The sequence below is a fragment of the Propithecus coquereli genome, unplaced genomic scaffold (assembly GCF_000956105.1).
Source record: "Propithecus coquereli isolate 6110/MARCELLA unplaced genomic scaffold, Pcoq_1.0 Scaffold52, whole genome shotgun sequence".
NCBI lineage: Eukaryota > Metazoa > Chordata > Mammalia > Primates > Indriidae > Propithecus > Propithecus coquereli.
In genome coordinates, this window is record NW_012151063.1 from 6,949,305 (window position 1) to 6,962,732 (window position 13,428).

General features: G+C 54.9%; 1 protein-coding gene across 2 annotated transcripts in view; it reads left to right on the top strand.

The window, feature by feature from the left end:
* Window positions 1–13,428, top strand: part of TBL1X (transducin (beta)-like 1X-linked) — a 209,153-nt gene that overhangs the window by 177,646 nt on the left and 18,079 nt on the right. For both annotated transcript variants that reach the window (XM_012656827.1, XM_012656828.1), the window contains 2 exons: window positions 7,403–7,548; window positions 10,549–10,834. In XM_012656827.1, coding sequence (XP_012512281.1) covers window positions 7,403–7,548; window positions 10,549–10,834 — 432 coding nt within the window. The remainder of the gene's footprint in view (window positions 1–7,402; window positions 7,549–10,548; window positions 10,835–13,428) is intronic.

Genomic DNA, 13,428 nt, shown 5'->3' on the forward strand with positions numbered 1-13,428 from the left:
GTCTTTTCGGCACATTCATCTTGAGCAGCAGCTGCCGTAGCGAGGAGGGGCGCTCTGTGTGTCACAAAGTGAATGAAGATGGGCTTCCTCCCTGCAAGAGCATCAGTCTCCGCAGGGGCCAGGAGAGGCACGCGGGCCGTGGAACGCTGCGGGTGACACTGCACGAAGAGGACATCAGGACGGGGAGGAGTGCTGAGGCAGCTCGGGGGAGAGCGCGGCCACTTCCTGTCGAGAGCACAGGCTGCCGTGCAGGACGCTGCCTGGCTGAGAAGGTGTCGGGGGCGGAACAGGGAATTCCCAAGCAGGGCTGCGCAACCTTGGCACTGCCGTCGTTTCGCGCTGATCGTTTTGTTGTGGTGGACCGTCTTGTGAATGGTAGGACGTTTAACAGCATCCCCGGTCTCACCTACACTGCTAATGCCTGTGGTTCATATATAGACACCCCCCAACGTGACAGCCCAAGTGTCTTCAGATATTGCCAGTGTCTTCTCCTAGGGACCAAAACAAGCCTTGCTTGAGAACTGCTGTCCAGACCGAGAGGCCAGAATGCGCAGAGTCACCTGTGGGGAAGCAGGCATGTGCTTGGAGCAGCGGCGCAGAGAGAGGCGGCCCCAGTTTAGAACAGGCTCTGGGAGGCCTGGGAGGCTGTGCTGGGTGCAGCTCGCCTGGGCCTGCCGGCCCTGCACTGCTTTGGAGCAGAGTGAGCAATAGGCTGCTCGTGGGGGACCAGCACAGTTGCCACGATGGTTTTGTGTGGCGTGGTGCTGTGCGTGCAAAGCTTGCAGGCTACTGCCGACGCCAAGGAAGTGCTTGCTCAACGCCAGCTGGTCGTTACTGCCGTTATCGGCCGGCACGTGAGACGGGGGAGGTGAGAGAAGGGCTGGGGGATGTGAGGGTCCCGGATCAGAGCAGTAGCAAAGAGAAAAGATTGGTGGGTCACAGAGACACAGAGAGAAGGGAGGCAGAACATCTGGGAGGCCATGGTGTCTGCTTAGTGATGCTGTATGTATACAGAAGTCCCTCAGTATCCAAGGGGGATTGGGTCTAGGACCTCCAACGGTACCAAAATCCACAGATGCTCAAGTCCTTTCTATGAAATGGCATCGTGTAGGTTTGCACCTAATATATTTATATCCTCCCGTACACTTTAAATCATCTCTAAATTACTTACAACACCTAATACAATGTAAATGCTATGTTTGTTGTACTCTATTGGTTTTTTATTTGTATTATTTTTGATTGTCATATTGATTTTTGGTTTTAAGAGACAGGGTCTCACTCTGTCACCCAGGCTGGAGTGCAGTGGCGTGATCATAGCTCACTGAAGCCTCAAACTCCTGGGCTCAGGTGATCCTCCTATCTCAGCTTCCTGAGTAGCTGGGGCTACAGGTACATGCCACCACGCCTGGCTAATTTTCAAAATTTTTTGTAGAGATGGAATTTCACTATGTTGCCCAGGCTGGTCTCAAACTCCGGGCCTCAAACAGTCCTCCTGCCTCAGCCTCTCAAACTGCTGAGACTATAGGTGTGAGCCACCACACCCAGCTTTTATTATTTTTTATTCCTTTTTTTTCCATATATTTTGATCTGCAGTTGGTTGAACCCAAGGATGGGGAACCTATAGGTACAGAGGGCTGGCTGTACATCAAATTGGATCAGCATACTTTTCCCGTAGAGAAGTAGACAGTAAATCTCTTCAGCTTTATGGGCCTTTTGGTTTCTGTTGCAACTACTCAACTCACCATTGTAGCATGAAAATAGCCATAGACCAGATGTCAACTCTTGGGCGTGGTTGTATCCCAATAAAACTTTATTTACAAACACAGGCAATGGGCCAGACTCAGCCTGAGGGCCTCAATTTGCCAACCCTGATCTGGACAATTTAAAAATAAACACACTGCACCCATCGGCTTTGGGTAACAGTCGGTATTCCGAGTTTCTACGTCTGTTAAATACTTAATAAAAATTCTGGTTTTAATGCCACACATTGGTGCCCTTGCTGTTTGTTTCTGCTGAAGATGCAAAACCAGCCCCACAGCTGCCTGAGTATTAAATGTCTGCTTTTCTCTGCCAAATAAGCAGAATTTCTACAGGCCAGCGAGTGACAATTTAGCAGGTTTTGCTGATGAATTGGGCCAACATTAACCAGGCATAATGGTTCACTGTATAACTCAAATGGCTTGTGGTGGCCATTGTGAGAGGTGTGGCTTAGCAGTGTCATAGTTGCAAGAAAACAAAGCATGCACTTGGTTTGTTTTAAATCTGTTTTTGTGGCCTAGCTAGGTGAGACAAATTCTCTCGTGACACTGTAGCACCTTCCACTCCAAATGGACAGGACTTGACTTTGGAGATCCTACCATCTTTTATAAAATGTGGTCCTTCTTTTAAGTTTAAGTTTCTGAGTGTATCATGATTATTCCCTTTTTTCTCCGTGGGAATAATTTTACCTCATCTGATTTTCTCAGCTGCTGTGTGTGAGCTAAAGTGTATGATGAGCTGCATGTGGAAAGCGGCTTGCTCTTCAGTGGCAACAACCCGGAATCGAGCAGAAATGTGAGGACAGTAGAGCTACAGATAGTGGCCTTTTAGGATATCAGTTCCTCTAGGTCACTGGTCCTCACTGGAGGCAGTGTCGATTGGACAATACCTGAGACATGTTTGGCTGTCGCGGTGGGAGTGTGTGCTCCTGGCCTCTAGTGGGTGGATTGTACAATGCATGGGACAGCCCCCACCCAGCCAAGAATGATCCTTCCCAACGTAGGCCGTGCCACGGCTGAGAAACGCTGCCATCAGCAGCTTCATCAGGGATGCTCTTCCCAGGCAGGGGGCCAGCCCCCTGGCTCCAGGGGTGCGTCCAGGCTGGCCCAGGGGGAACACCAAGGGCACTAACCCACCGCCTGCACTGCCATCATTCATCCGTACGGCCAGGCTCCTTGTCTCCTCCCCTCAAACTACTTCGGCACCTGCCGCTTGAGTGAAGGGGCTGGGGGGCTCACTGGAGCCTCTTTCGTCAGGACGCTAATGCCATCTGTGAGGGTGGAGCCCTCATAACTTCGTCACTTCCCAGAGGCCCCACCTCTCAATGCGATCACATTGGGTATTTGTTTCCAAAATAAGAATTTTGGGGCGACACAGGCAATCAGACCATGGCAGGCATCTTCCTGTCTTGGAACACTCCTACACTGCTGGTGGGACTGCAAATTAGTACAATCCCTGTGGAAAGTAATTTGGAGATACCTCAAAGAGCTAAAAATAGAGTTACCATTTGATCCAGCAATCCCTCTACTACGCATCTACCCAAAGGAAAAAAAGATGACATTCTGTAATAAAGACATCTGCACTCGAATGTTTATAGCAGCACAATTCACAATTGCAAAGATGTGGAAACAACCCAAGTGCCTGTCAATCCCTGAGTGGATTAATAAAATGTGGTATATGCATACCATGGAGTACTGCTCAACTACAAAAAACGATGGTGATGTAGCACCTCTTGTGTTATCCTGGATAGAGCTGGAGCCCATCCCCCGAAGTGAGGTATCACAAGGATGGAATAAGCAGCACATGTACTCACCATCAGATTGGCACTAACTGACCAACACTAAGGTGCTCACATGGTAGTAAGACTCACTGGGTGCCGGGGAGGGGGGGATAAACTCACCACTAATGGAAGCGGGGTGCACTGTGGGGAAGGGCACGCTTATAGCCCTGGTGTGGGCGAGGCAAATGCATTACAGGTAACCAAAATGTTTGTACCCCCATAATATCCTGAATTTAAAAAATAAAATAAAATAGTATGGTAGCTAAATAAATTCAGCCTAAAAGGGTTCACATAAAACACAAAACTGGAAAGTATCCTAGTGGCCCTTTCATCCAACGTCCTCATCGTGCCAACAAGAAGAGGTGGAAAAGTGCCCTTCCCGCGCGCTATGGTCTTCTCTCCCCACTCACACAGGTCTGGGGTCTGGCTGCTCTTGGGTCAGTTTCTCGCATCAGGTCGTTGAGGTACTTCTTGCCCACCCACTGCAGAAGGGGAAACAGAGGCCCAGCCACATGAGGTGACATGTCCCAGGCACCCGATGGCGAAACAGGGACAGAAGCCAGCCGTCCCGACATCTCCCCCGCGCAGCCCTCCTGCCTGCCCGCATGAAATCACCTGGGCCAGAAGTCAGGGAGAAAGTCTTACAAGCAACTGGACGGAAAAGTGACTGATCTAGAGTCGTGTAGAGATCTGTCCCACTAAGGTCAGCGTAAGCAGGTGGGAGGACGCACTACATGCACACGGCAAGTCCTCGCGAGAGAGCCTGATCCCCAGTCGTGACTGCCTGCCTTCCTCAACAGAGGACCCAGGCTACTCCAACGTGCAGGGGTGACGGTGCCCAGCATAGCTTTATCCTGTTTATTCGTCACTGTGCGTCCATGTGAAGAAGGCGCCTTCCAGCAGACTGTCAGCTCTCCTTTGCAGAAGCCATGGGCTCCTCCACACCCTCAGTCCATCTTAACGGCTCTGTCCCCGTCCCCTTGTTTCAACAAGCCTCGTCTGATTGCCGTCGCCCACATGAAAAGGAACGCACTTTGAAGAGCATAACCAGTAGGGAGATAGGAGAGTTATGCTGCCAGACCACATACTCCCACATTTACAACCCAGATGAAGGAACGAGGACGCACTCAAGCTTAGGGTTGGAAATGGGCTTTGCACCCTGCTCTCTGCATGCTGCCTGAGCTGCACCGCGGCGCCGCTGCACAGGGCTGCAGGTGGTCTGGCTGGGCAGCCAGATGTGTCTGTGTCCACCCAGAAAATTCCAGAATTTTGGTTCTTTTGTCTGTAGGTCTCAGAGTGCAAAGTAAAAAGATGAATCTTGGAGTCACATAATGTAGGGTTTAGATTGTAGTTCAGTGTCACATCACATGTATGAACCTTGAGCAAGTTACCTAATTTCTTAATATATGTCTCTCTTACGTGTGAATCAGAAACAGCAGTGACTCTGAGAAGCTGCTGCAGAGATTGAGAGTGGGCGCAGGAGCCCAGGTTTGGTCAAAGGTGGTCATGTAGTCAGAGTCGGCCTGTGAAACTTGATGTGCTCAACTGTCAGTCCTGTGTCCCAGTGGTGCTCGAGGGGATGAATGAATGAGTGACTGAATGAATGAAACATGCCAAAAGCTCGACTTCTCTTCCATGATTGCTCCATCAGTCACTGAGCCGTGTCTGTCGGGAGCCCTCATCGGCGCTTAATGCTGTGCTCTGGTGCATTCAGGGGATGTTTCCAGATGGTGTTCATGGTTGCTGAGGGTGGGAGCCCACTGCCCAGGCTTGGGTCTCAGCCCCACCCTTGCGAGCTGAGAACACAGTCCTGCCCATCACCCTGGAAAGATCTGGGGACTTAATCCAAAAAGGCGGGAGAGGCAGTGAGGGAATGACCCCCAGTGGGTGTAAGTGGATTTGTCTAAAGTCGTGAGTGGGAGCCAGGGTTGGCTCCCACCAGCCAGGAGAGTCGTGAATTCATGTGAGAGGGAAATCCCTGTGGCCCAGAGCACATAGGGAGGATGCCACGCCATGGGGACCACGTAGGGAGGATGCCATGGGATGGGGTGTGGAACCCCGATTCCAGTGTGGTCCTGCTGCATCCATTGACCAGGGTTTTTCTAGTCCACACGTTGCTGGAAACCTGAAGGATAAAAGCTCCTTGTAGCGAGATGGAGAGTAGAGTCTTTGGTGAGCACAGGTGTGCTTTGTGTTGTGGGAGTGGGTAGGGGCTGCGAAGGTGGACAGAGAGAGAAAAAGCAAGTTAGGAAGCAGTGAGGTGGGTGGTAAAGGGCCTTTGCTCACGTCCTCCCGGAGCGCAGGAGGGAAGAGTGCCTGGGGTGGGAACCTTGGAGGGGCTCCCGTGCCACCCACGCGGGTGGTCAGAGATCTGTAAGGAAACGTGCAAGCCTCTTGCAACTGATGGTGAAATGGACGGCGGCTGCCCTATTAATCTGTTAGGTACATCGAAAGTACGCATTCTGTATGGTCGTAACAGGCCGCGTGCACTGAGGAGACAGGTTAGCGGCAGTGCAGGCACCGCATCTCCTCTCGCGGAGGAACACTCCCACCTGGTGGGCGTTTCGTGCGTTGCAGGGTCTGTTTCTGCTCAGGTGGCACGCCAGCTGAGCGACGGCTGCCCCCCTGTGGCCAACCGAAAGAAAGCAGAAGAGAAGCAGGTGCCCCGTAAGGCTGAGCGTCCCAACGACGGTCACTTGCAGAATTCCTGCTCCCTGCTCATTCATTCGATGCATGAAAAATATAAACAACATGAGATCACAAGGCCACGGGATGGGAAGGCCCTTGGCACTCCTCACCCCCCGCAAGCCAGGGAGTCGAACGCTGGGGGCCCACATCACCCGCACGGGCCCCCGGGACCCCCTCAGTCTCTTCCTCCCGAGGATTCTGAGCTTCCGGGCACCTCCGGCTGCCTTTGCACCAAGCAAGGAGATCCAGCCGCTGCACCCCGGGCTTGCTGGTGTAAGAAAGTAGCTGCAGCTGCCTAGACCCCCCCGCAACCGCCCCAGGAGTAAGACGCTACCTCCTTCTCCTTGGGGAAGGGCTGGTGCAGCTTCCCCAGCGCCCACCCCACGCCCTGTGCCGTTGAAACCCGCATTCTCCACAAGGCAAGGCACGGCTTTCTATGTGCAGTAACAGTCCAGACTCTTCTCCCCACACCTTCATGCAAGACCCTGCATCCAGCGGCGTCTGTAAGTACCTTGAAATTGCCACGTGTTGCGTTCATCGGCAGCTTCCGACGGAGGCCTGAAAGGACGCCCTGGGGTGGGGAGAGGGAAAGGCCAGCCCCTCTTGCAAAGCCGTGAGAAAATGCCGGTCAGTGCGCACAGCCTCTTCCGCTCCTTCGGGCGCGGGGCTGTGTGAAGCGCCCACGTGTCCGTGAGCCGCGGAGCTCGGCACTCGCCGCCCCTCTTCTTGGGCTGAAGAAAGCGCCCTGTGTGTGCTGCTGGGGACACAGAGAGGCTTCAGCGTGAGCCTCTGTGGAGAGTGATGCAAACCGGGGAGTCCGGGGGAGCCGAACGCCGAATTTCTGCAACGGGAACATCCAACGGGGGCACACAGGGCAGACTCCGTCCTCTGTTCTCTGTTCTGCTTCTTAATAACGCGGAAAGGTTCCACCGCTAACGGCCGTTTGTCCATCACATTCCAGCACGGTCTTCCCGGGTCTCCAGAGTGTTCCCCTCTCCCTGCCCTTCCCTGCCTGCCCAACCCCAAGTCAGAAGCACCGCTGGGCATCCCGCAGCAGAGCCCACCCCCGCTGACAAAGTGCGTTTGAAAGCCACAGGCCACCCTCGGATCTCAGTGGCCGTGCCTCCCCCTCCAGTCCCTGGCTCAGCCAGCCTTGGCTTCCCTGTCCCGCTGCAGGTTTTTCCCACTCGGCTTTCACGTTCGGGATCGAGAGCCACATCAGCCAGTCCAACATCAATGGGACGCTAGTGCCGCCAGCTGCCCTCATCTCCATCCTGCAGAAGGGGCTGCAGTATGTGGAAGCTGAGATCAGCATCAACGAGGTACGTGGGGGCCCCCAGACGCAGACCCCTGGGAGCGCCCGGGAAGGGGTCGGAACCTAACGTGCTTCCCCGGTACCGGAGGGTCAGTTGGGAATTTTTCCCCCACTTCGTGTTACTACTCGTTTGATAAGGAGACGGTGGTAATGTGAGCACACGAGTAGCAAGCGTTTGAGGCCCCTTCCACGTGGGTTTGTGTTTTTCACACGAATCCCCAGAATCGCCGCTGCTAATGCATCGCCACGCCCGAACAGGACGCGCAGATCGGCACCTTCTCCCGGCGCGTGCGCAAACGCGCCCCCCGCCCCTACGATTTCTCGGGGCGAGCGGGCAGACAGGGGACACGGCGCACGGTCAAGCAGAATCCGTGTTTTGTGGGAACCTGACAACACGCATGACCAGAGGGAGCGTCGGGGGCAGGGAGGGGGGACCTTGGGTTAGGGAGGAGCTCAGGCGATGGTTCCCGACCGCGCTCGCTGTAGACGGAGCTGGCGTGAGAGGACGCAGTAGTGACCGCCAGTTACAGCCCTGCCGACCGGCTTGTGTCCGGTCCTGCATCTTAGACCCGGGCACAGTGAGGGGCTGCGCCAGTCCTGTACCAGCCTTGACACTCGGTTGTCTGGGTTTGCAGCAGAGCCCCTCACCCTCTCCCGCCGCCTTCTGCCCTGCTCTGGGGATTCTGCAGCGAAATCCCCTCCTGCGATCCGCGACCTTTGTCGCCGCCTCCACCAAGTCCGTTTCTGGCCCCACACTTGCCAGCACCCTCCTGCCCCTCTTTCTGCTGCTCTGACCCAGGGACTCTGCCCGGCTTCTCCACACCCAACCACGATCCGCAGCCTTCAGGGTCCCCTCCGTCCGGCCTCCCTGGGATCGGCCCCACCCTTCCCGACCTCTCTCCTTCACAGCCGGTGGCACTGCTTTCTCTCTAGCTTTCAAAGAAAGCTCTTTTAGAAAGTCACCAAAGTAACAAATTTATACCCTGTTTTCTGCCTTCCCCTTTTCTGCGCCATTGGCTCAAATCCGAGCCTTTGGGAACCTTGGCGTTTGTGCCTGTCCTGTGCCCTTGGCAGCAGCCAGCTCCTCTCTCCCTTTTGTCACCCTGGATGCACAGGGTTTTCCACCAATGCCTTCTAGCCACGTCTCGTCTCTGTGTCCCTAAACTGTGGTAGGGGTGCATGCCCCAGAGGCCCCCACCAGCCCTCAGACCTCAGGGTACCACATGTGACTCCATTTCCCCCCGCTGGTGGGTTCCTGCGCCTCCTCTGCCAAGAATCTTTCATAACCTCTCTGCCCTGGCCCTCCACATCCCAGCACGTCTACAGGCAAATGGAAGACCATCTCATTTTTCGCTTGGCGCCACGGTCTCCAGTCCTTAAACAGTGAGACAGCGTGCCCTTAGAGTTTACATGGAGAGGAGCTTTTGTTGCCTCGGGCAGTCACCTGTCGCCCGTTTGGGGCGTGAGTGGAGGAAGGGGTGTGCAGCGGCCCGGCCAGTCAGCAGTGCCCACCACGTGGTGGGAATCGGAGCAAGGGTGGCTGAGGGGGTGATGGGTTGTGTTGTTTGGCACCATTTTTCTTGTGTCAGATATTGTCACGTGATCAGAAGTGAGCTAGGGCGATGTTTTGTTTAGCCGGTCTTCAGCTGAAACCTGTGTCTTTCAGTTCTCCCTCGGTACCAAGGTGTAATTCAAGTTTAGAGTATATATTATGCGAATGTGTCTGCACATCCACCAGACGCAACCCCGAGGCATACTGAGTTTCACGTGTTCAAATATTTGGAGTGCATCATAAGGAAAGAACGTCCTCCTGTATTTTACTTATTTATTATTTATTTATTAATTATGTTTTTGAGACAGGATCTTGCTCTGTCACCCTGGGTGGAGTGCAGTGGCATCATCATAGCTCACTACAACCTCAAACTCCTGGGCTCAAGCGATCCTCCTGCCTCAGCCTCCCGAGTAGCTGGGACCACAGGCGTGTGCCACCATGCCCGGCTGATTTTTCCATCTTTTGTAGAGACGAGGTCTTGCTCTGTTGCCCAGGCTGCTCTCAAACTCCTGGCCTCAAGCGGTCCTCCCTGCTCAGCCTCCCAGAGTGCTGGGATTAGAGAGTGAGCCACCACACCCGGATACTTCCTCCTGTATTTTTAAATGTGTGTGGAAATTTTTTCATGGTAGCTGGAAACCGTAGAATCAAAGGACATTCAACGACACATGAGTCATTACTAACAATGATGTTGTCGATTGTGTCATGGCTATCTTTAGTCCACACCCTGAGCCCAAGGAGTCATTTCGAATAGCAGCAAGTTGCCTGTTTCATTAAATCGGATGGACAGATGTACCAGGAATCGAATCCTGAATGGTGCAGGCTTCTCTGAATCCGACTCGATGCTTCCAAAGCGCTGACCCCTCCCGCGTGAACGGATAGTTATTTGCAGCGACTTTCCACACTTGCGATAGCATCTGGGCGAGGGTCTCAACCTCAGCACGAGATGTCTGGGCTGGATGTCTCTCTGTGGTGGGGTGTCCTGTGCACGGTAGGGTGCTGAGCAGCATCCCTGGGCTCCACCCACCACACGCCAGTAGCACCCCGTTCTCCCCTAGTTGTGACAACCAAAAATATCTCCACACTTTGCCGAATGTCCCCCGAGGAGGCAGAATCACCCCCGTTGAGAACTGCCGCATTAGGGTTAGCACTTTCTCTCGTGGGGTAAAGCGGGCGTCCTCGATGCCCCAGTGCAGTTTGACGCTGGGAACAGCCATTGTACCTGGTTCTGCATCGGTGGTACCCCGAGTCCCCCTGTCCCCACCCCCACCCCTGCCCACCGGGATCCCTTCGCCCCATACTCCTGGGCACCCGGCCAAAGTCGGCTTCCTCCTCGGCCCTGTTGCTGCTTGGTGCCAGCTGTTTACGCTCCGCGGCGCGTCCCTGCACCTCCCTTGCTGGGAGAGGAGAGGCCGTTCTGGGTGAGCTGACGGCTGTCCCCTTGGCTTGCTTTCCCAGGATGGCACAGTGTTTGACGGCCGCCCCATAGAGTCCCTGTCCCTCATCGACGCTGTGATGCCCGACGTGGTGCAGACGCGGCAGCAGGCGTTCCGGGAGAAGCTCGCCCAGCAGCAAGCCAGCGCGGCGGCCACGGTGGCGGCGGCGGCGGCGGCGGCAGCAGCAGCAGCAACAACAACGACGGTGACAGCAGCCACGACAACCCCAGCAGCTGTTTCCCAGCAAAATCCACCAAAGAACGGAGAGGCCACGGTGAACGGGGAGGAGAACGGAGCACATGCAATAAGTGAGTGCCCGGCTCTGGCTGTTCTCTGGGTGTCTGGGGTTCATTGTTTTCTTCTGACTCTGGGCAAATCCCAACAACTCCCTAAAAAATCTGCTACCACCGTACATTTCTTACCGGCTGCTCTCTAGCTTTTGCTTACTGCCTGGCCGGAAGACTTCACCTTCCATGTATTTCATCAAAGTCCTCACACCCGTTGTTCTTCACTCACACATGCTCAGTTGCAGGAAATCCTGCCCTGCCGCTAACCTGAGAATTCCAGTACAGCAAGGAGAAGTGCCAGATGATACTGTGCAACATGAACAGAAGTGTTTCGTTCGCGGAAACCTTTAGGCCCAGCCTCCGGCTGTCCGCGGTGAGGTTTTCCGGCCAAGTTACGGTAGAATAGTCGAGCTCTGTTACTGTGAGGGCACCAGGCCCCAGACGTGGGGCATCAGCTTATTTGGTCTTTGCAAAACCCCGGAAGGTCAGTCCCAGTTAGATAATCACCTAAGAGCATGCGGCACATGAGTCAGACAGCCCGAGTTTGCTCCCGGAGAACCCGCCTCCACTCCGACACGCTGCTTTATAAACTCACAGGGGCTCTGTTACAGGGTCCGACTTCAGCACTGGAGCCCCAAGAGCACGGGGCACTGGAAGGCAGCACCTTTCTGAAAGAATGAGGGGAGCGTCCCAGATGCAGAGCTGAGACCACAGGCAGGTGGTCCGCAGTGAAACATTTGTCTCATCACGAGGACAGGGACCTTCGGCCTGGTCCCTGTCACCTGCAGCCACCCATTCACCCGATTGCTGTAGGTGAGGAGTCGGATGAGGTGGCTTCCGTAAAACGCGCCGTCCATGGTAAGAACACAGAAGAAAAGCGGTGGTCAGGTCACTCAGCAGGTGTCCACGCAGCTTTCTCATTGACGGCACGTGCGGGAGGACCTCAGGGACTCTGTGTCATGTGAACACAAGTATTGGATGTTTTTTTTCTTTTTTAGCGGCCAAGCAGTTCTATAATAAAACTGCTCAGACCCGGTGCACCTCAGTGAAGCAGCTGCCACGTCAGAAAGGCCACCTAAAGCCAGAGCAGAGAGAAAAGAGGCCTGTCCCAGGGCCCACAGTCGGAGTCCGGTTTGCCGGGAAATGCACTGTCCCATCGTGCACCTGAGCCGGTCGCTGGGCCCTGGGCTAAGGTCGGCGCCTCACGGCTCCCCTCCCTGGCCTGTGCCCCTGGAGGCGGGCTCCCTGCCGTGGCCAAGGGCATGGGCGCTCGGGGCTTTGCCTGCCCGCTTCTGCCCACACCGGGTCCGCACGCCAAGCCCTGCCCTGCGCACCGAGCCTCCTCCTCGCCTATGCACCCCGGCCGGACACTCCTGGGCCTGAGTCGCTGCCCAGGCTAAAACTGTGGGGCAGCCACCCCGACCCCTTTCGCAGTCATCACCCGTGCCTGTTGGGGCCGGGCGCTGCAAGGCTGCGAGGTGGTGAGCGCGTGCACACTGGCTTCCAGGCCTCCTGGGAGACGTGAGGCCCCACCGCCACATGGCTACCTGGGACAGCTGCCCACCTCTGCCACTGCCAGGGACGAATCTGCCAAATGTGGAAAGACATTTTTCTTCTTTCCCAATTCCTCAACCAGCCGGATGAGACCTTCAGAAGCGTAAAAGAAACACCAGCTTTGAGGAGTCCCATTGTTATTACTTGAACATTTTGTATCAGCCTTCTGGATCCAAGCAGGACCTCCAGGCATTTCTGTATTGTTTTTACGTGTTGAAGCAGAAGCAGCGCAGCCTCAGGTTACCTGCTATGGACTAAGAAGTGAGTCCTTTTCCTCCCAGGGTTTCCACCAAAACACCTCTGTGAAAGAGACGTGATAAGTGCACGCCGTTCTCGACCATGCTGCGAAACTGTCGTGTGATCGGACGATACGTTGCTGCTCTCATCAGCGGGAAGCAGGGCTGGCAGACTCTCTAAAGGGACAGTGACCGTCTCAGGCTGCAAGGGTCACGCATTCTCTCGCAGCTGCTCAGCTGTGCCACTGCACTGCAAATGCAGCCCTGTACGTCTGCTCAAGCCGCCGTAACAGAACCCCACAGACCCTGAGCGTAAGCAACGGAATCTGCTCTCACACCCTGGAGGTTGGAAGTCCAAGGTGAAGGCGTCTCAGGGCTGGTTCCTCCGAGGCCTGTCTCCTGGGCGTGTAGACGCCGTGTTCTCCCTGTGTCCTCACGGGGTCGTCCCTCTGTGCGTGTCTGTGTCCTTATCTCCTCCCCTTGTAAGGACTCCAGTCCTGTTGGATCAGGGCCCACCCTAGTGACCTCATTCTACCTTAATCACCTCTTTAAAGACCCAATTTCCAAATATAAGCACATCCTGGGGTCCTGGGGGCCAGGACTTCAGCATGAATTTTGAGGGGAACGTGATTCAGCCCTTCACAGCAGCCTTAGGCAGTGCGAAACACGGGCTGGCCGTGCACCGGTCAGACTTCATTGAGCAGCTGGGCGGCGGAGGGCAGGTTTGGTCCACAGGCCGTAGTTGGTTGGACCCAGCTATAAAGAATAAATATTTTTATTCTTCAATTAAATGTAGAGACTGTGCAGATACAAAGTATTTACAAA